Source organism: Neurospora tetrasperma, assembly GCF_000213175.1.
Source record: "Neurospora tetrasperma FGSC 2508 unplaced genomic scaffold NEUTE1scaffold_3, whole genome shotgun sequence".
NCBI classification, from domain to species: domain Eukaryota; kingdom Fungi; phylum Ascomycota; class Sordariomycetes; order Sordariales; family Sordariaceae; genus Neurospora; species Neurospora tetrasperma.
In genome coordinates, this window is record NW_009799101.1 from 4,053,500 (window position 1) to 4,073,084 (window position 19,585).

The window sequence follows — 19,585 nt, forward strand, 5'->3', positions numbered from 1 at the left end:
TCCTTCTTGGTTTTTGTCAAAACAACAGCGTATAGTTGAGGATATGTACGTATGTATGTAAACTGATTTGAGGCCTACGTGCATGGTTATATGATGTACCATACACGTCAGTTGAGTCGCTATTAGGAAGGAATGTAAGCCTAAAAGAAAACCTACTACCTATTCAGGAAGGTGAAGAAGAAGTGGTCCGGTCCGGTAACTTGGTACGTACGTACGGGTGGACTCCGTTTTCTCCATCTTCCGAAAGTTGGGATTTCGGTCGGTTGGCGCGGTTCCAAGCAGGGTCTCCGGTGACGGAGGTTATTTTTGATATTCATGCCCAATATGTATCCGTCGGACCACCAGGTTGGAGTGTCCTTCTCAATCTGGTAGAGTCAATGTAAGAAATGGACATTCGCAAGTGGTCACAGGATGGTGGTTTACGATGGGAAAGAAGAGATAAGGGAAAGACTGACAGGTCAGATACACCAGACACTTCAGAAGTTGCGAAATACGCGCGGCTATTGGGATCAGTAGTAGGTCGTACGAGATTTTAACCCAGAACCAACAGTCAAGAGGTGGGGTTAGTCCTGCGCTTCAAGTTCCATAGGATCAAGATGTGGTGCTCGTGTTACACGAAGACGTACGCAGTAAGACAGGAGGAGTGCTGGTAGGGTACCCTTCTTTTTGTGTAGTGGTTAGACGTGACCTTTTTGGACCAGAAGCGGATCCTGTACCCCGAAGGAAGGTGACTTCCAAGATATCTTCATAGGTGGGTGCACTGTCTGCTTGTTCTTAGCACTTGCTGGTTACCAGTAAGATGCCCAAGATGCTTTGGTCAACCTACGGGAGTATAATGTCACCCCTTATGATTTCCTCAAAGAAGAACCGCATTACAGTTGGATTTCGGCCTTTGTACGGAGCATAGAGCTCTCCGCGTCTCCAAGGCGGAGAATGACGCCATCTGTGGTTGAATCACAAGTCTCTCGTGGTTTATAAGTCGTCGACTCGGTCTTTTTAGAGGGACGAATCCGATAACGAGGCTTTACTGGTGTACCTATGCTGCCTGTGCTTCTGCCAGCCTGACTAACAGTCATAACGATTCTTTGCCACCAATGACCGAGAATCGAGCAGCTTATAGCGGTAACCTGCTGAATCAGTCAGCCACTGGCGGCTTGAGTGGTGGTATGCAGGGTACTGCTCAAGGGAGGGTAAACTTCAATCCAGCGAAAGGAAGTTATCTCCAGGTACTGCTGTTCTGAGAAGGTCAATGGAATGCGCGCCAGCCTCTTCAAGTTCCAAAATATAACAGAGCTGAGAGGCGGAGGACACGGCTCGGGCTCCGCTTGATGTTTGACCATGCTGGATCTTTTGACCGTACCAAGTAATTGGAGAGTCTGACCATTGACCGAATTTAGAAGGTCGAAGTCCGGGTATAGGACGACAGAGTAAGACAACGCGTCCGTCATGATAATCCTTGACAGTTTGTCGACAGGAAACAGAAAGTGACGGCCGACGGAGACTTGAAATTGCAAGACAGCTATCATAAACAACCCTTTTCTGACTCTGAGGTATGGTTCGCTCGTATTTTAATTTGACACTCGGACGTCCCAGGGTCCCTGGAACCCTAGATGTTTGATCACGGGAAAGGACGTATTGGTATCACAAGGGCGTTCCCCGTCGACTTTCGAGCTGTGTGGCCTCACGGCGCTGGCGTAGCCTGGTAGCCCTGTTGTGGCACCCGGTCTCGGGAGCTAAGAGGGGACCGGGGCAGCCACGTGTGATGCCAAAGGGCAACTCGAACGGGGTTCCACGTCTGTCAAATACTGATGGCGACGACACCATCATGGCACTGAATCCGAGGTTATCTCGTTTTGGCTGTGCCCCTGTTCCTGCATTGAAATGGAGAAGGATGGACTTGTGGGTGTCAACTTTGACTGTGTTTGCTGCATATAACAGTCAACTGAAGAGGTATGTGGCCATTCAACCCGTGTGGACACAAACTTGAGGGGATTCGTGAGTCTTGGCCCACTGCGGTAGTCTCCAATCGATCTTGACGTAGAGTTCTGCTGATCTGGACGATCTCCTTTATGATCTCCGGTCGGCCAACGGAGATGCCTGGTTTGTTCTTGCTCTGATCGATGCCCGTCTAGCCCATGTTAGAAGGAGCAACTGCCGTAACCAATCTGGCTGTGGTAAAGAGTGACATTGAGGTTGGGTATACATAAACAGAGCGGCACCCGGATCGGCACGCTATTTGACCTAGTCAGGCAGGAGCAAGTGTTATGTATGAGTCGTGATAAACACAACATAAGCAACTCTGCAGTTGGTAACCCAACACGTCGAGTGACTCCCGTCTGTCAGCACGCCCGGTGAAGCCCCCAGAGTTGCCGACACCGGAGTGTCAATCCATTCTTGCCTCTTTTTGAGTCGTTAACGCCGAACAGCAGCTGCCGGTAGTTGACGCCAACCTGTCAACAGGGGCGCTTGCGTGCTTTTGCTGCTATCGCGGGGAAGGAAGGATGGCAAGGCACTCCCTGGATGTGAAGTCAAGTAGTTGTCAGATTATAGCCCGATCAGCAGTAGGTTGCGAGGATGGTATGCCCGGTTCTCCGCCCAGACAAATCATTTCATTCCTCTGTTCGATGTTGAAGGCCGGAGATTGAACCGGAGCACATTTATGGCCGTTGTCATTTGTGCCTCCCGCACCATCAACTAAAATCGGAATCCGGAAGGCATCTTGGCATTCAATAAGCCAAGAAGCAGAAGAAGCGACCTTCCCATTCTCTTCGGGTTTTATTTTGGAAATTGCGAGCGAGATGCGGGTGATCTTTTTTAGCATGACAGGCAGGGGCGAATCTGGAGACCACTGCATCCAAGGGCCAAAATCGATTTGATAGAGAGCCCGACATCAAGGTCCTCAGGGTCCACAGTACCCATGCCAGACCACCATGTCAGTCCTGCCACCGATAAACGCATCCCGTCGTTGAAACCCCCGACAGCAACATTGGGAATGGGGGTTCGAAGTGACAATTGGAATGGAGACCTTTATGTCCGGCGCAGCGCTGAGAGACGGCATTCCATCTGAAGCTGACAGGACGCAGCAGATTTTGGCTTGAATGTGCCAACAGCATTCGGGTCAGCACAGGACTCGGAGAGAAACCCGTGAGCTTGTTGACCGAGAAATGGATTGTCGCAAACACTCCCACCTTCCAAAACGAGAACGAGACATTGGCATTTCAACCAAACGAGAAGGTCTGGCCAGGGGTCCCACCCCTACCACAGTAAAATAGGCAGCCCTCACTGGCTTGACTGGCTCTGAATTTCCAGCATTTCAGCCTTATTCGGTCGAGCCGGCCGTCCACAACAACACAAAAGACTCGACTGGACTGAAACCGAGGCAGGGGAGGTGTGAAACAGTGGAAAGTTGACTGCAGGAGATATCTCTCATTTGATCCAGCACTCCGACTCGGACGCCTTCCAGAGACGAAGTAAATCTTGAAAAGAGAATCGGGACGGTCAACCACAGAGGGCCTCAATTTGTCAAAAACGACCCACGTCCCCAATGCCCAGCCTGAAACAAAACTCCTCGGCTGCCTTCTCGATTGGGATGTTCCAGTCGTTTTCTGGCGCAGCTGAGGTCACGGCCGGGGTCGCACAGAACTAAATTGCGTCCAACTTCCAGGATACCGCCAAGAGATGGAGATGCGGATTGCAGCGAAAATAAATAAAAAAAACATACCTCGGCCGGCAACACCTGCGATGACGGATGCCATATTCTCAGGCTTCAATGACTACCTAGGAAGCCGGCCGACTGAATGTGTTCCCAAAGCGAACAACAAGCCGGATCACTCCCTCTCTCATGGTGAACGGAACTGGATGCAGTGAACTCCCCGGTCGGCGGTAGAAATACTGCCCGCGGAAATGGCTCGAGCGTCTGTGGTGATGTCTCTGGCGTTCTCTTCAAAAGCACCTCCCTGGAACAGCCTAGCGTGCCATGCGCAAAGTGGATCATCCGCTTGAAGCCAAAGCTATCATTGGCTGGATGGCGCGGTGTGTCCAATGATAGACGGCCAGCTGGGGCCGCTACGGCTGTGGAAGGCAAGAGGTGCAGTGGGGCCGAGACGCAGACCATGCGAGCTAAAACGATCGTTCAATATATTTGGTTAAAACTTTCAAAGTGAACTAGACGAGCTTGGAAACTGAAGACGATGAAGTGTTTCGCCGCGTCATGCGTCTCGGAAACAAACTGAAAGTCCCTGTTGGTTGTCCGATCTCGCTTTTACGTTTTGTTTCCTCTTCGTCTTGCATATAGAGACGTCGGTCAACGATCGATGGACACCTGCAACTGCAAGCCAGTTGTTGTTGCCGCTTTATGCTTCACAGACAGATCCGGGCCATTCAACATCACGCGTTTGAAAACTCAGCTGCTGGACATCCTCTCTGCTTTGTCAAAGTCTCAAGGTTCAGTAGTCTCAAGCATGGTTCATGGGACTTGGTGTGCATAAGATCAGATCATCATCATGATGGCGATTCGTACGGCCGTTGCAAGCCGTTCGTTGATGGATCCTCTGCCACTGGTGCTTCCTTGCCTGGACGGGAAAAAGAAGAAAAACGGCGAACCTCTTTCGGACTTGGCCATACTAATACTAAATGCTGAGCTGAGATGGTTTGGCAATGCGCGTCCAGTGTTCCTTCCTTACGGGACCGCAGTGAGAGGTGGAAGGCGTGGGCTGCTTGGACCGATCGAGTCCTCGGTGCTTCTTGGGGCTCGTTTGGAAACGAGGCGATTCCCTACTTAGGTACTTACCTACCTAAACCATTATGCGTGCTCTTTGACTTTCAGCCCCTTCGTTAGGTGAACCAAGAGGGCATTGCCAAGACGCCCAGGAAACGTGGAAAGCCCGCCCGGTCGAGGGTAGTGGAGGGGGGCCCTCAAGGGGAAAACCGAAGTAGGGGGTGAGAGAGAGAGATTCGATATTGGGAACCGCTTTCCAGTTTCCACCAGAGCCCCCTGTCTTTTGCATCTCCCGCACTCAATCAACCCGGGCCGGACGGTTAGCTGAGGTAGAAAGTGGAAAGGTTGTACCTCCCCGTCCTGTGTCCCAGTTAGGCACACTCGACTAAAGTACACTACGTCTACAGCCCGAGCCACAGTCACCACACTACTATTCTAGTCTAGTTCGTGGCAGGTTTAGGTTTGTTTCTCTGGATGGAAGCTCCTCCTTGCCTCGCTGCACTGCACTTTCCACCTCACTGCTACTTTCCTCCACCACCTTTTTCATGCTCACTTTGCTCCCAGCTCCGTATTTCGCACAACCCGACACAATTCAAACTGCTCTGCCGAGTCCCGTCTTGCCCGTCTTTTTGCCCATCCATCCGTCTTTCTTTCGCCCTTTCCACTCTTCTCTTCCGGCCCCGGGCAAGCCCTGACTGACTCTAGAAAACTTACCTTACCACTGCCCTCTTCTTCCGTTTCTTCAATACACTACATACCAATTTCACCCCTGCCACATTGTTAGTATCTGGCTTGGCTTCGGATGGATCTGACCGTTTCCTTCCTTATTCCTTCGATACTTGTGCCGCGTTTTTGACGACAACCTGGATTACCTCATATCGATTCCCTCCTTTAGACTGAATTTCCTAGGTGCCTCTCCGCGACCTCCGTCTTTCTCTATCGCGCGTCTCAAGCTGGCTTTTATACCAGCACACACACCCAGAGCACCCGTCTCATGCGCCTCCACCCTCCGTCGGACACGGTCTCTCTATGCTAAGCTTTTCCCACCCCGACGATCACTCCACAGAGTCACACCTCCCCACACTGCCACCCAAGCTCAGCGCCTTCACACCCAAGAAGCAACTTGAACAAAGGCGACTGTCGGTTCTGCCCGTGTCTATCTGTCGCTCCCATCCACCTCTCGGGCCGCTGCATCAACTACCTGTTGGGTTCCAATTCCTGGGAGAAATAATTCTTGCCAAGCGAAGGATTACGACTTTTGTTGTCTCACCTCTGTTTCGCTTGGATCCAGTTCTCTTTGATCGCAAGTTATCACTACCTGGCACGGGGCTGGGCAACATGCCAGAAAGCACGGATTAGGAAGGAGGAAGCCAACAGCAAACGACCGACGGACGGATTCCTTGGATCGCTTCCAGGCGGTGACAACGGCCCCTTGACGATACTGGTCTAGCAAACCCCGCCGACAGACGGATAGGCGGATTGGGAATTCATAGGTAGCCAGGCCTGTCAAAGTTGAAGCACACGTTGTGCACTCGCCCACACGGAGAGCGGGAAGGTGGCGACTCATGGATTCCAGCGATGCCTTCTCGCAGCACACCGTCGGCGATGAGGCGTCGCAGCGCCCGCGCCGCATGTCGATGGAGGAGGATTTGTTCTATCGGGACCTCATGACCTCACGACCGGCGAACCCACCTAGTTATGAGACGGCCATGAAGTCCGCCATGGCCGCGCAAAGGCGCGCACTGGCCGCGGCGCAGCAGGGTTCGAAGCCGGTCGCTCCTCCAGAAGATGTGCTGCCCAAGTACTCATGTGATGTGATTGCGGAAGGCGTGTTTATGAGGAAGATGGAAATCGAGCATACGATCAAACGCGCCGAGGTTCGCAATTGGCAGATGGTTTACGTCGAGCTGAGGGGGACTGCACTCAACATCTACTCGGTTAAGAAGGAACGAACATGGTTTTCATCGAGACCGGACGGCCCCGATATCTCGCCAGATAGTCCTCCATGGGTCAAGAAGGGTTCTTTGGAAAAGAGTTACAGTCTACAGCATGCGGATGCCGGAATTGCCGCAGATTACAGAAAGTGCGTTTACATGTCTTGACATGGTTGAAGTCTTGATGGCTGACACAACAGCAGGCGGCGCCATGTCATCCGTTTACGAGCAGAAACGGATCAATTTCTACTATCATGTGTCGAGCTCAAGACCTTTGTCAAGTGGCTTGATTGCATCTTTGCCGCTATCAACATCGCGGCACCTATCGATGAGCGAGACTTCCCTCGGGATCAAAGTATACCGCGACTTCAAAGGATACGATGGCTTCGGGGGGAAAGGCCGACTCCCGAAGACAACATCAGCGGCTTTCAAAGGTTGAACGAGAGGAGGCAAAGTACTGCGTCAAGTAGGAGTGGTGAGGAGGATGAGGAAAACGACAGAAACGGGATAAACAGTACAGCACGGCCACCAACGATACACGAAGAAGAGAACGAGCGCGGAAGCCAGGGGCAGAACGACTTTGCAGCATTTGGGCGAGGAGGCATCGGTCAACATCCGATAGTAGGCCGGCTATCGACAACATCGTATCCGAACGAGAATGTCGACCCAGACACGGGAAAATGGCGGCCGAGACAAATATGGACCGAGACGCACGATCATCTTTACGCTAAGCTCTGTTATTCGGTCTTGCTGTTCAAGAGTCCACGGAAAAGCAACTACATCATCTCCAACGGCAAGCGATGGTACGTGGACTGGGCCACAGGGCGGATGGTACGCGTGCTACCTCCAGCATACGGAGAGGTCGACTTATTCGGCCCATGGCAGATCATTCGGGCGGAAAACAGACTTCTCTGAAAGGTCATCGAAACGAAAAAATTGGGGGATGCGGGCCCGGTCGCCGTATCGGGCTTGGTTGTTGTTGTGATATTGCCTTACTTTTATCATATACCCATTTCCTTTGTGACTTTTCATTTATCGCCATCATCATACTTGGGTTAGCGGACTGACTGAGCGGCTGGAGTGGCATATACCTGCATTGATCTTCATCGATCCGTTTGCATTTACTGGAAGCATAAGAAAGAGACTGCGAATTCGGAGCTCGCAAGTTTTTCGACCACATTTTCCTTGCTATACCAATACCACATTGTTGTTTCTTGGAAAGGGAAGGGGGGTTGGCTACTGGAGTTTGGCATCGTGTTTTGATGGTTGATGGGGCTGACGGATGGCAGCAGCTGTGGGCAAAGGGATTCGATGCTTGTCCCTGACAAAACTGTTCAGTTGAGACCCAGTTGGCTTGCCGAAGGGTTGTACGAACAAGTTGCATACGTTATAGTCAGTATATAGACCTTGGGCATACTTCTATTACGCACCTAAGTCTTCATTATATCTTCAAACCCAAATTCTAGGCAGTTCCTGGATGGTAACATTTTTTTAAAAGACAAGCCAATGTGTTTTCGTATTTATTTAATTCCTAACATGTTTGAGTAACAGCCTTCCTGGAATACAGCAAGCGGTATTAGACTATTCGTATTCGGTTTATTGCTACGACCGCTCGCGTCAGGTTGCCAGGTGGCTAATGGCCCGCCAAGGCTACGGCCAGGGGTTTCCATCATTTTCTTTATGAACGAGCCATGACACAGGATGAAACATCGTATTTGATGAAACATCGTTTCTGATCTTGTCTGCTAGTTTGCATTGCGTTGGTTTGCCGGCATTACTAGACATCAGATTCAAAGCTCTTGTAATGGGTAGACAACACTTGGCTTGGCTTAGTTGACTATGCCTATACACTACTATTGATGTATACACGTATGTAGCTTGATATAACCATTGTTATACCGCGTTCTCAAGTACATCGATTTAGAGGTCAATATCACCAACTACCTAGTCTTCTTGACGAGTGTGATATCATATGTGCCCGACAATGACGAGGAAACATGTTTCCAGCCGAGAATCGCTTCACCTCCTAAAACCTAGCGCCACCGTCTCAGACAGTCTGAACCAAGCGTGACATGACCAGTAGGTACAGGTAGTTTGTTTCCTAGGTACCGACTTCATGACGGCCGAAATCTGGATAACTCTAGCCCCTAATCCAGGTTGTCTCCGTGTTTGCGAAAGAGAGCGGTGGATGATGAGATGAATTAACTCCCGGACGTCATGTTGGTCTGACATGCCCCAACCAGATCATAAGCACTGTGACTAACCCCAAGTTAACTCTAGTCGAAGTCATTTTCCTCCGCTGCTTCCGTTCTTCTCGTCTCAACTTTTCTTTTCTCCCGTAATCCTTGATCTCTTTTCCATCCCTTTCAACCGACACTCGCACCCTCTTTCTCCCTCTTTCCTCCTCTGTCAATCCACGCCCGAAACTTATATATCACAGTAACTCTTCGCCCATTCCACCAACCCCCTTCCTTACCTTACCTTACCTACCCTCAACACCAATAGAACTAATCTCCCCATCAACCCCCCTCGTCTCCTCCACCAACCCCTTTTCCACGACGCCCTCCAATAACTCGTTCGCCCCCTCGATATCCTTCAGCGCCTTTTCTACCACGGCCAACAACTCTTCGATTTCTGCGCGTTGCGCTTGGATTTCCTGGAATAGCTGATGGTTTTCGGCTTGGGTTTGTTGTAAGGTGGTGGTTAAAGAGGAGTGGGTGGTTGTTAGGTGGGGAGCTAAATGGGCGGAGAGGATGATGGATGGTGGGAGGGTGTGTGGTCTTGTTTTTACAGTTAGTTACGGACGGATGGATAGATGGGGGAAAATGGTTTTTTTTTTCTCATGGAAGAAGATGAAGAAGAAAAAGAAAAAAAGAAAAAGAAAAAAAAAACTTACGGTACGGGCGGAGTGGCATCATCACCGCCAGCTTCTCGCTTCCTCTTGTTTGCTTCGCCGACGAGCGTCTCGAGCTCGTTGAGTTTGGGAACCACCTGTCTTGTTTGCAAGATAGAGTTGAATTCTTTCTGTTGTTTTTGGGGGGGTTTGTCAGCCTCAGGTCTGTTCATTTTTCTCATTTCCAATTTTTCTTTTTTTCCTTTTTTTACCCTCAAACTCTCGGCCCATTTTCACAACTTTACTCGCCCAGCTGCTTTCACCATCTCCTACAACACCCCAATTCGCCTCCTCTCGCTCTCGCCTCTGCCCTCCGTCTTTTCCCTTTATTATACCCAAGTCCCCAAGTCCTAACTTCCTCCCGTTCCCCCCATCGCCATCCTTTTTTTTCCCCTTTTCTTTTTCGCCTTTCTTTTCTCTTGTTTTTCGTTTTTTTTTACTTTTCTGTTTTTCCCCTTCTCTTCACCCAACCATCCAACCTCCCCCCAACCCACACCAAAACACACACACAAACAAGGCAAAGAGGTGAAAAAAAAGGACAAAAACTCACATCACACTGAACCCCCAACCTCTCCACCATCTGCCGTTGCACAAACTCCAACGTCCCCGGCGCCCGCGCCGCAATGGTCGGGTAACATGCCGCAAAGTTGTCGCGCGAGATCTTGTCGAGGGTGTGTCGGAGGGTGGTACTAAAGAGCTGTTGGAGGCGGGTGGCGCGGGGGCCTGGGGTTATTTCTTCTTCTTCTTGTTGTTGTTCTTCGGCGGGTTGGGGTTGTTGTTGGGAGGGTTCGAAGGAAGAGGAGGGTTCGGCTGGTTGTTGTTGACTATTTTGAGTTTGAGTTTGGGTTTGGTTTGCTGGTGGTGGTGGTTGTGGTTGTTGTTGTTGTTCTTGGTTTAGTGACTGGGATAGACCTGAAGAAGATGTTTGTTGGTTGTGACCGTTCGTTTCTTGTGGCTGTGATTGCGATTGCGGTTGAGGTTGTTGCGATCCTTGCCTTTGCGCCGATGACGACGACGGCATAGCTTCTGGTTGTTGTTGTGTTTGATCTGTTGACATGTTGTTTCTCGTTGCTTTTGCGCTACCTAGATTGGCAGTCGGGGTTGGATTCGTTGTTGTTAACAGGTGAGGCTTGTCGCAATTGGTTATATGTAGCGTAGTTGTCTTGGTGTGAAGATGGAAAGCGCGTCGCGTGTGAGATAAGATCAAATACGGGCAACTTGGCGATCCTCACCTGTAGGGAACCTGTACCCTACGAACCCGATCAGATGGCGGGGAATGCGGGGCAGCACAGGCACAGCAAATGCAGGCCCCTGTGTGCCCCTAAAACCACACACCCTGGGGGTTCCTCATAAGGTAGAGGTAATAACACTTCCGCAGTATCGGCCTGTTTGTCTGTCAGTGAGGCCCAAGAACACAACAGGAACTCCATTTAAACGGGAACTATTCTTTTTCTCTTACAAGTCAAACAAAATCACCAAAATCGCTTAGCATCACTGTTACTGATCTGCGGCCTCGACGTTTCCTTGAGCCCTTCCGGTTTGAGTCAAAGTTGAAGTCACTTCCTGCAAGGTACAGTAACGTATTCTGAGAGGCATTGATACATTCACAAGTTTGTAACGATGTAGGAGCGGTAGCAGATAACCCATCTTACTATTATTTACCTTGACAGCAGATATATACAAGACATATCGAGTCCATAGTTCATGGACTCGTCAACATTCCTTTTGAGAATTTGTCCAACTGATGGCGCCAAAACACCCATCATCCAGGTCATATATCCACAGCATCATCCATCATCCATCATCTCGTGATCACCATCCATAAAGGAAACCCAAACGCCATGCCGGCATGGATGCAAACACAATCTAGCGGAGAAAAAGAAAGGGAAAGACACCGACGCAAAAGGGGGAATAGAGAAGAAGCCCAACCCATACAAAGAAAAGCAAAACCAGCCAACCATTCAACCCCAACACGGCTCAACACAAAAGTCACTTACTAACCTCCGAGTGACGACTCCGTAGCAGCCCGCTGCCTACTTCCCTCTCTCCTCTCAAATCTCCTCCTCTGTCTCCTCTCTGCCGCACTCGACACCTCTCTCTTGACGCCACCACCACCACCACCACCCGGATTCTGGCTCGCACCGCTCGGGCTCAGCGCGCTCCACTGCCCGGGACTATCCAGACTAGAAATCGTCCCTGCGACATTGGGCATCTGGCCCCCGGACGGTCCAGCATACGGCGGCACTCCGCTACTTCCACCGTGGGATGCCTGCTGCCTCGGTGTACCGCTGCCACCCGTGTTAAGAGGGGCCGGATATAATGGGTTGGCCGAAGGGTCTACCCTTGCCTCGGCGGCCCGTTCGGCTCGGCCGCGCTGGCTCGAACTCCTGCTCTCGCGGCGATCCGACCTGCGATACCGCCTACCGCTGCTCGGCTCCGATTCCGAGTGGCTGCTGCTGACCGAGTCGCCTCGGCGGCGCCGGTTGTTGCTGCTACCCTTCCTGGCGTCCTCGTCCGTCATCCTACGCAGAGTGATGTTCCTATCTCTGTCACTCTGTACCTTGACCTTGACGCCAGGAGCGGGCTGGTCAGAAGGGCCGCCTCTGCGACGCCGGTCGTCTTCTTGTTGTTGTGCAGCTAGGAGACTGGCGGATACTGCTGCTGCTGCGGCCGCCGCCTCAGCCTCTCGTCGTCGCCTGTCAGCATTGACATCTGTCAGGTCGCTGCTGCTTGTATCGGTCGGGGGTCTCAGTGGGTAGAACACGCCGCGCGGATCGGGAGGCATCGCGGGCATAGCAACCGGGCCATGTCCAGGAGCTGGATAACCGGAGGGTCCAGGAGTAATGGGAGCAATCGTAGGCGGCGCACCAGCACCTCCGGCAACTGGGATGGGTGCGGGTGGTGGTCGAGCTCCGCCGCTCACGGGCGCTGGGTCGTAAGGGGCATGTCCTCGCGGCTCCATGGTAGTAAACTCGTCAGAGAGAACCGAAGTGCCGGTCGTGCTGGTCATGTCTGTTGGTGCTGCTGGGCGCATAGCAGCTGGACGACGTTGGGAATCACGTCTGGAAGGACTGGGGTAGCCATCACCGGTAAACTTGGAGTTCCGACGTCCAGCTCTGCGTTCTTCCTCTTCGAATCGTCTGTCCTCCTCTTCACGTCGCCTCTCATCTTCATCCCTTATGCGATCCTCTTCCTTTCCTGCACGGCGGTCCACCGTCTTTTTGGCGAACCAGCCAAGGCCGAGTCCCGAGAGCAGACCCTTCCCAGCCCCGCTGCTCCGCTTCTTTTCGGGCTCTTCTCTTCTAGAAGGGCTGACGTAGGAAGAATAGTCTGAGACAATCGTGCTGTCGAATCGCGAATTACGACGGCCAGCATGCGAGCGTGGTGGTGTGCCAGGTCGGTAAGGGCGTCGGTCATCTGCAGCGCTCTCCGCTTCGGAAGCAAGGACCGGATTTTGCTTGGAATTTCGTCGATTGTCGGTTCGGGTATAGTCGGTATAGTCGGTATAGTCGCTTTCGGTTGGTGCCGGACCTCCTCTCCGTGGAGGAAGACGACTAGGTCCTGTTTCTGTTGAGACAGCCGAATACTCGTCATCACGACGGTCATGATTCTTCTTCAGATACTTGGCGGCCAAAAGACCGGCACCAAGCCCAACCAGCTTACCCATCCATCCGCCCCCTTCACCCGTGTTGCGTCGCGAAGACACGTCGGTATACTTGTCGTCGTGATAGCTGTCGTGCCTGACATGTGAGGAGGTGATATCAGTTTCCCCGTCATGAGGAGCATGGGAGCGATATGGGCTGGGACTGCGGTCCAGGGCCCTTTCCTCGTTCCGGTTGCGCTTGCGACCACGAAGCATAGCCAATGCGCCAGCACCGGCTGCCAGACCGAGCCAATTCCTTCCATGGTGATGGCTCTCCGACTTCTCATCCGTGTATCCAGTAACTTCGGAGCGGGGGCCACCTGCGTAGTACTCGCGGCGCTCCTTATCTCTGTAATCAAGAATGAAGTACAGAATAAGAAGAAAACCCATCCAAAGGGCATAGAGAATGAAGCAGTACTTGGGCGAGCCATAGAGCGTCAGGCCAAGCGGCACTTGGGCAATGCCAAGGATGGCAATAGCGCGGCCCATCCAACGATGAAGGTGTAGGCGGAAGGAATGGCCAGTGATTTTGCGAATGAGGCTGCCACCAAAAGCCTGCACTAAGATCATGACGTAAATGGCAACACCGATGCCATGGTGTGGGTTTGTGAGGTTCCGGGGAGGACCGACAGCGATGAAGCCGAGAACGAAGACGACAGTGCTGAAGCCGACAGTGATGATCTGCAGGTATGCATGATATCGAATGGCGTATCCAGGTCGGCGCGAGTAGAAACGGGCAATGAAGACGGCGATTGGGATGATGAAGAGGAAGGTGATGGCGGCTATCACTCCGTGGCCGATGATGAGACTGTGATATTCGGTCAAGGTCGAGAAGCGATTGCCCATGCCTGTCATTGATGAGAAGAGAGTTAGTTCCTTGTTAGTTACATTTTTCTGGTTGAATGGATGGAAGGCATGTACCGCCGGCACATACCATTGTATCGCATAGTCTCAAAGTTGAGGCCCTGGAGATTGGGAAGCAGGAAGGTATTCTTCTCAAAGTCCCAAGTTCCATCGCCTACCGTCAAGGTATTGGACGAGTAGGAACTCGACCCGGGCGGTGAAAGATTGTTCGCCATGGCGGGCGGGCACAACTTGCTGAAGAGACGGCCAGCTCGGAACAGGCCGAGGAAAGATCAAGACAGAAGTTGCTCAATCCCCCGTCTTCTGGCAACTAAGTACAGGAAGGCACGACGATATTGGCAAAAGTTGGATGAAAAATAGTGGGCGAAGCTGTCGCGCGGCGGTTCGCGCCTGGCAACAAAAAGATTGCCAAGTTCCTGCCGGCTTGGAAACCGGGACCTGGACCAGGAACAAACGGGGGGGCTGGCATCGACAGGCGCGATACGTACAGTAGCGGGGCAGGACAGCCCAGGCACACTGACAGGACAAGCACCAGTTGCGAGCTTACCCAGCTGAGCTGAAGTTGGAGGGCTGAGTCGTGACTGATGAGGGATTGTTTACTTCTGGCACTCAGATAGAAGTAGGTAGGGAGTCGATGTTGTCGCTATTCGCTACCTCTACCCCGGAGAAAAAGACTTTCAGTGTCTGCACAAGTTGCACTTGCACTTGCACTTGCGCTTCCATTCACGGGAATGCACATGACGGGCTTTTGTCCCGGCGCTGGTCGCCCTGTCCATTGAACCGTCATGGAACCTGCATTCGCGTTTTCCAGTCCTGTTACACAAAGTGGGCAAAAGACAGAGACCCTGCAGCGCTGCGGGCAGTTCAAGATTTAGTATGGAGGCTGGGGAAGTGGTTGGTTGCTGGGGAACCGAGCTTGGGCCACCCCATCCCACCCCAGCTGCCCAGCCTCCTCACCACACACTTACATACTTCTCCACTCCCGCAGTTTTGGGACGCCAGGAACGGGTAAGGCCCGCCAGGGCAGCTGGGGCGACCAGGGTTGCGCTGTCTTCAGCCCGTCAGATCTGCCACTCTGATGGTGCTTGAGCGCTGTGAGTGCGGGGATAGGGCGGGGTTTCCATTCTGCAGGGGAATCACTCTTCCCTTTCTCATCTTTGACATCTTTTCCCGGGTTTGGAGTATCATCATCATCATCTGAAGAGAGGCTACCAAGAAGTCCTTCTTACTGGGCCGTTAACCCATTTCGTGGACACCCTATGATACAGAACAGTTAAGCATCTAAAGGTAAACCTTGATTCATCTAATCCCCTCAAACTCTCCATCGATGTCTTGTGTCAAAAAGCGGCTTTCTGAAGTGAAGAATCAAGCCCTATGAGGCAACGCTTGATTCTACTATGTAAGCTTCAACGCCTTGCGGTGGCTACATATGAACATGGCCTTGACGACAATGATGCTTAGCCTCATTTGGTATCGCTGCCCCTGCTATAAGGTCTGGCAGCATCGGTCATGTCAGCATTATATTTCCCTTCAACCGCCAGTCTACCCTCACCAAAACCCACCAAATCAATAATTCTCAGATTTCTTCCCCGAATGTCTCCAAGTGATAGCCGTCGTCAACCTCCCTCTCCAACCCAGCGAACCAACTGTCTTCGCGTCGCTCTCCCTGCACGGCCCAGATCGCATCCGCCTCCTCTAGTTCCCCGACGACATCATCAGCAACACTCGATTCATTATATCGACAGCTTGGTCCTTCAGTATAACCACTAGTTACCCCTGCGGCGAGGAGGCCAGGCCTACCAGTACAAGCTCAAAGGCAGGCCGTTAGGAGGCCACCACATCCACCACTTAGTAATTCATTCAGCCGAAAAGGGGGTTTGGTGTGTGAGGTTATGGCCGTGATGGTAGTGGAATTCCGGAAGCTGATAGACGGGAAATGGAGCTGTGAATCATGGTGGTCGCTTTCGGTGCGCATGCCGACGATGCTACCCTCGATAGTCATCACCGCATACTTGCACACAAGACTGTCTCGTATTCCGTCCTCAATGGAAGACGGAAACAGTTTTGGCTATAGTAAGCGCGAGAAGGGACTCCTACCGTCATCGATCGATCACTGCAACATAAGTCGGACATACTGCTTTGAGCCCAATGTCAGACTTTCGGGGATCTCAGAACAGAGTCACAATGCTGATGTATTGTTGGCTTGGTTCCTCAAAGAGACCTTTGATCGTGCTCAAAGGGTCACGAAGAAGTCAATCCATATCAGATCACAACAGAATTTTGGAATGAGTTTAAGAGAACAATCACACTTGTTGAGACAGAGCATACAAAGTCGGGAGAATCAAGTCATGTCGGTTGAAGACACCATAAAGTCCCGCGCTAACGCGCCTCCTTTCTAGGGCTGGTATCTTGAGAGGTGGATTATCTCGGCAAGTGGTATCCGACTACCGACCTTCCTAACCGCATTATCTCCAAGCGTCAGCTAAGTTTGGATGTAAGCGGGAGCTCTGCGGAATACGAGAACAGATAGAGGTGATAGCAGCATGGCGGTGACGATGGACCTCTCACAAGTAGCACTGCCCCGAAAAAAAAAGAACCATCGTCGCTGTTTTACCTCGCACTAACTGGTCCTACACTACCTAGGCCTATCTGCGGTGTAGTTACCTCAGCTCTGTCTTGCAGTTGCTCATCGACTGAAAGTGCATTCTACAACAGAAGGGTCTGGCCTGCCCTCCGCCACACTCATGATAAGGACATGGGCATTGGTCAGCTACTGCGGCCGTCTTCGGCTCATCAACGTCACGGTTCTTGGCGCTTACACTAGGCTCAGTCGGTAACTGCCCGAACGTTACACTAAAGCTCTCACTCCAGTCGTCAAGACTGCGACTTCACCGGTAAAAGCGGGAGTTTCCCATATGTGGAATCGGTAAAGTCGTCCTTCCTTTTCTCTCTCGTAAAGCTTATACGAGAGCCGTGATGGATACCTAGGTACTCAAACGGGGACTGCCAATGCAACCAAGCAATACGTGGTTGCACTGGTTCGTTGAACACGGGTTGAACCTCTCCTGTTCTGGCCAAGTTCGTGATAGCTTCGCTTCGTTCTTACCCTCGTCGCCGACCCGCCGAACCACTAGTGATCATGCTGATCGTCACAGCAATGGGCCCATCATGCCGAATCCGCCGGCCATCTCCCGTCTTCCATGGGTGTCCTTCCCCAGAATTCTCGTGATCCTCATCGGCATTGGTTCTCAGTGCAACCTTCCTTCCTGAGGCCCTTCAACTGCTACGTCAAGTCACAAAGAAATCTGTAGAAACCCTCTGCTTCTGGACCATTATATAATCTCCCATCCTCTCTCCCCCATCGACTCTGATCTCTCTTCTTCTTCATCTTCTTCATCAACAGCATCACCAGCAGACACCACTTATACAACTTTTTGGTTAGACACACAACATCATCATTGTATCTACCAGTTCCAGTCTCCATCCCATCCACACCTTTTCACTCTTCACCATGAAGTCTTTCACCTTGTCCGGCGTTCTCGCTGCTCTCACTGCCACCGCTGCCGTTCAGGCCCAGACCTACTCCCAAGATGGCCCTTTCAACCTCAAGCTCAAGTCTGACGATTCCTCCCTCGACGGCAAGTACCTCTATGCCTGCCACGCCGGTGCCGCCATTGAGTCGCTGTGCCTTGGCAGCACCGAGAGCCCCGCCGGCTCCTCTTCAGCCTCCTTCTATTACAACTACACCGTCAACGACAACGTTCCTTCCAACTCTGGTCTCTTGATCTGGAACCTCCAGGCTAACGGCCAAGATGGTGTCATCACCGTCTCTTCCCCTCTGTCTTTCAACTACGACCCTGGCTCTAACGTTGCCACGACGCTGTTCATGGTACGTTACTCCCTGTCATCCCTCGTCCAGCCGAGTACCACGCACTAACATGACCTTCACAGCCTTCTACTTCCCCGAGCCTCAATGTTGCCTTTGACAACGAGGACCAGCTGTTTGTTCCTACCTACACCGACGACTCCAAGTATGTTCCGGGCCAATACCCCCAGAACACTGGCGCCATCGCCCTCCAGAACTGGCAGGCATGCTGGGCGCAAGTTGGAGGCTACTACTACAACGTACTCGCGTGGGTTACTAGCGGCGCGCCGAAGAACCCCACTTGCAAGGCTGTGAAGGTAGCCAAGGTTGCGGTCTAGGAGGCTCAACAAGAGAAGCCCCAGGGCGACCAGGTTGGGGAGACTGCTGCTCAGATCCCCGACGGCCAGGTACTAAACACTGAGCAGCAAACCTCGGAGGATGACCATGCCGAGAAGGGCTCTGAGGAACAACAGCTCGAGGGTGACTCCGCCGGAGAGCCTGTTGCCCAGATCGGTGATGGTCAGGTGCAGAATGTTCCTGCGAATGAGGATGGGGAGGTTGTTACTCAGATTGGGGATGGACAGATTCAAAATGCTCCCGCAGAGGAGGGAGAGGACGATGACGAGCCTGTTTCTCAGATCGGCGACGGTCAGGTTCAAAACGACCCTGTGGAGGAAGACACAACGCCTATCACTCAAATCGGTGACGGTCAGGTGCAGAATGCTCCCGCCGAGGAGGATCCTGTCCCCGTTGCTCAGATCGGTGACGGTCAAATCCAGAATACCCCTGTCCCTGTCACTCAAAGCAACGATGGCCAAATCTAGAACGCTCTTGTCAAGGAAGAGCCCAAGCCTGTTGTCCAGATTCGGGATGGTAACGAAAGCTGTTCATGAGGATGGTTCTCACGCGGACTTCAACGACGAGCATACGAACAAGATTTCATGGCAAGGAAAATGAGCCCAGATGGTTGGCTGACTTGGGCAGAACATGCATCATTAATCACTAATGGTTTCTTTCTTAAAAGTAATAACAGTCGAAACTCGATGCTTTGGCGTTGAGAAGATTCATAGTTAATACATTTCATTTCATTCACGTTTTCCAGTTTGTTTTACTTTGCGTTGACTGCGTAGTGACCAAGATTTCATGGTAAGGACATGGGCAGATGTCGAATTTGTATTCCTTCTTCTTGACACTTGATACTTACTGACAAGAGCAAGCTGGCATAGAGAATGAGGTAACTGACCATGTGGCTAACATCCCTTATACACTCCAACCCTGGTTTGATTGCTGGCGTGGTACTTCGATTCACACTTTTCCTTCTCAAGTTTGGTTCGGTGGACTTTGGCGATGAAGCCCTAGGAAAGTGCTGGAAGTGTTTCACTTTTGGGTATTGTCTTTGGGATACTGAGGAGGCTATTCTAAAACTCTCTCACTACCCTGGCTTCTTGACGATTTAGACCAATTATATAGTCTAGATTGTACATTCCTCCCTTGTTCAAAGTCGGAAGAAGTCCCACGCTAACAATCAAACCAGTATTGAACTGTATATATATCATCAGCTCTGGCATTGGTTGACCAACTGTGTGGGCGGTGGCGCATGGCTCGGATCTTCATTTCGAAACTTTGCGCCTATACTACCTCTTCTATGCGTGGATGAGGCTTCGTAAAA

General features: G+C 51.7%; 5 protein-coding genes across 5 annotated transcripts; 3 read left to right on the forward strand and 2 right to left on the reverse strand.

Moving 5' to 3' along the window:
- Positions 1–6,282: 6,282 nt before the first annotated feature.
- NEUTE1DRAFT_130001 (uncharacterized protein) lies at positions 6,283–7,679 on the forward strand (the record flags this gene model as incomplete). The annotated part of the gene is made up of 2 exons (XM_009853013.1): positions 6,283–6,800; positions 6,855–7,679. 2 exons carry the CDS (start codon positions 6,283–6,285, stop codon positions 7,564–7,566), a joined length of 1,230 nt encoding a protein of 409 aa, XP_009851315.1.
- Positions 7,680–7,822: 143 nt separating this feature from the next.
- NEUTE1DRAFT_117124 (uncharacterized protein) lies at positions 7,823–8,098 on the reverse strand (the record flags this gene model as incomplete). Its single annotated transcript, XM_009853014.1, has 1 exon — positions 7,823–8,098. A coding segment is annotated over one exon (213 nt), but the record flags the coding sequence as incomplete, so codon positions are not given.
- A 735-nt stretch (positions 8,099–8,833) lies between these two features.
- NEUTE1DRAFT_122534 (uncharacterized protein) lies at positions 8,834–14,329 on the reverse strand (the record flags this gene model as incomplete). The annotated part of the gene is made up of 6 exons (XM_009853015.1): positions 8,834–9,431; positions 9,548–9,675; positions 10,095–10,591; positions 11,021–11,191; positions 11,546–14,035; positions 14,122–14,329. 6 exons carry the CDS (start codon positions 14,264–14,266, stop codon positions 9,134–9,136), a joined length of 3,729 nt encoding a protein of 1,242 aa, XP_009851317.1.
- Positions 14,330–16,002: 1,673 nt separating this feature from the next.
- NEUTE1DRAFT_101133 (uncharacterized protein) lies at positions 16,003–16,875 on the forward strand (the record flags this gene model as incomplete). The annotated part of the gene is made up of 2 exons (XM_009853016.1): positions 16,003–16,124; positions 16,752–16,875. 2 exons carry the CDS (start codon positions 16,003–16,005, stop codon positions 16,873–16,875), a joined length of 246 nt encoding a protein of 81 aa, XP_009851318.1.
- Positions 16,876–17,321: 446 nt separating this feature from the next.
- Positions 17,322–19,013, forward strand: NEUTE1DRAFT_63973 (uncharacterized protein; the record flags this gene model as incomplete). The annotated part of the gene is made up of 3 exons (XM_009853017.1): positions 17,322–17,940; positions 18,003–18,248; positions 18,324–19,013. The coding sequence occupies 3 exons, from the start codon at positions 17,563–17,565 to the stop codon at positions 18,738–18,740; spliced, it is 1,041 nt and encodes a 346-aa protein (XP_009851319.1).
- Positions 19,014–19,585: the final 572 nt, after the last annotated feature.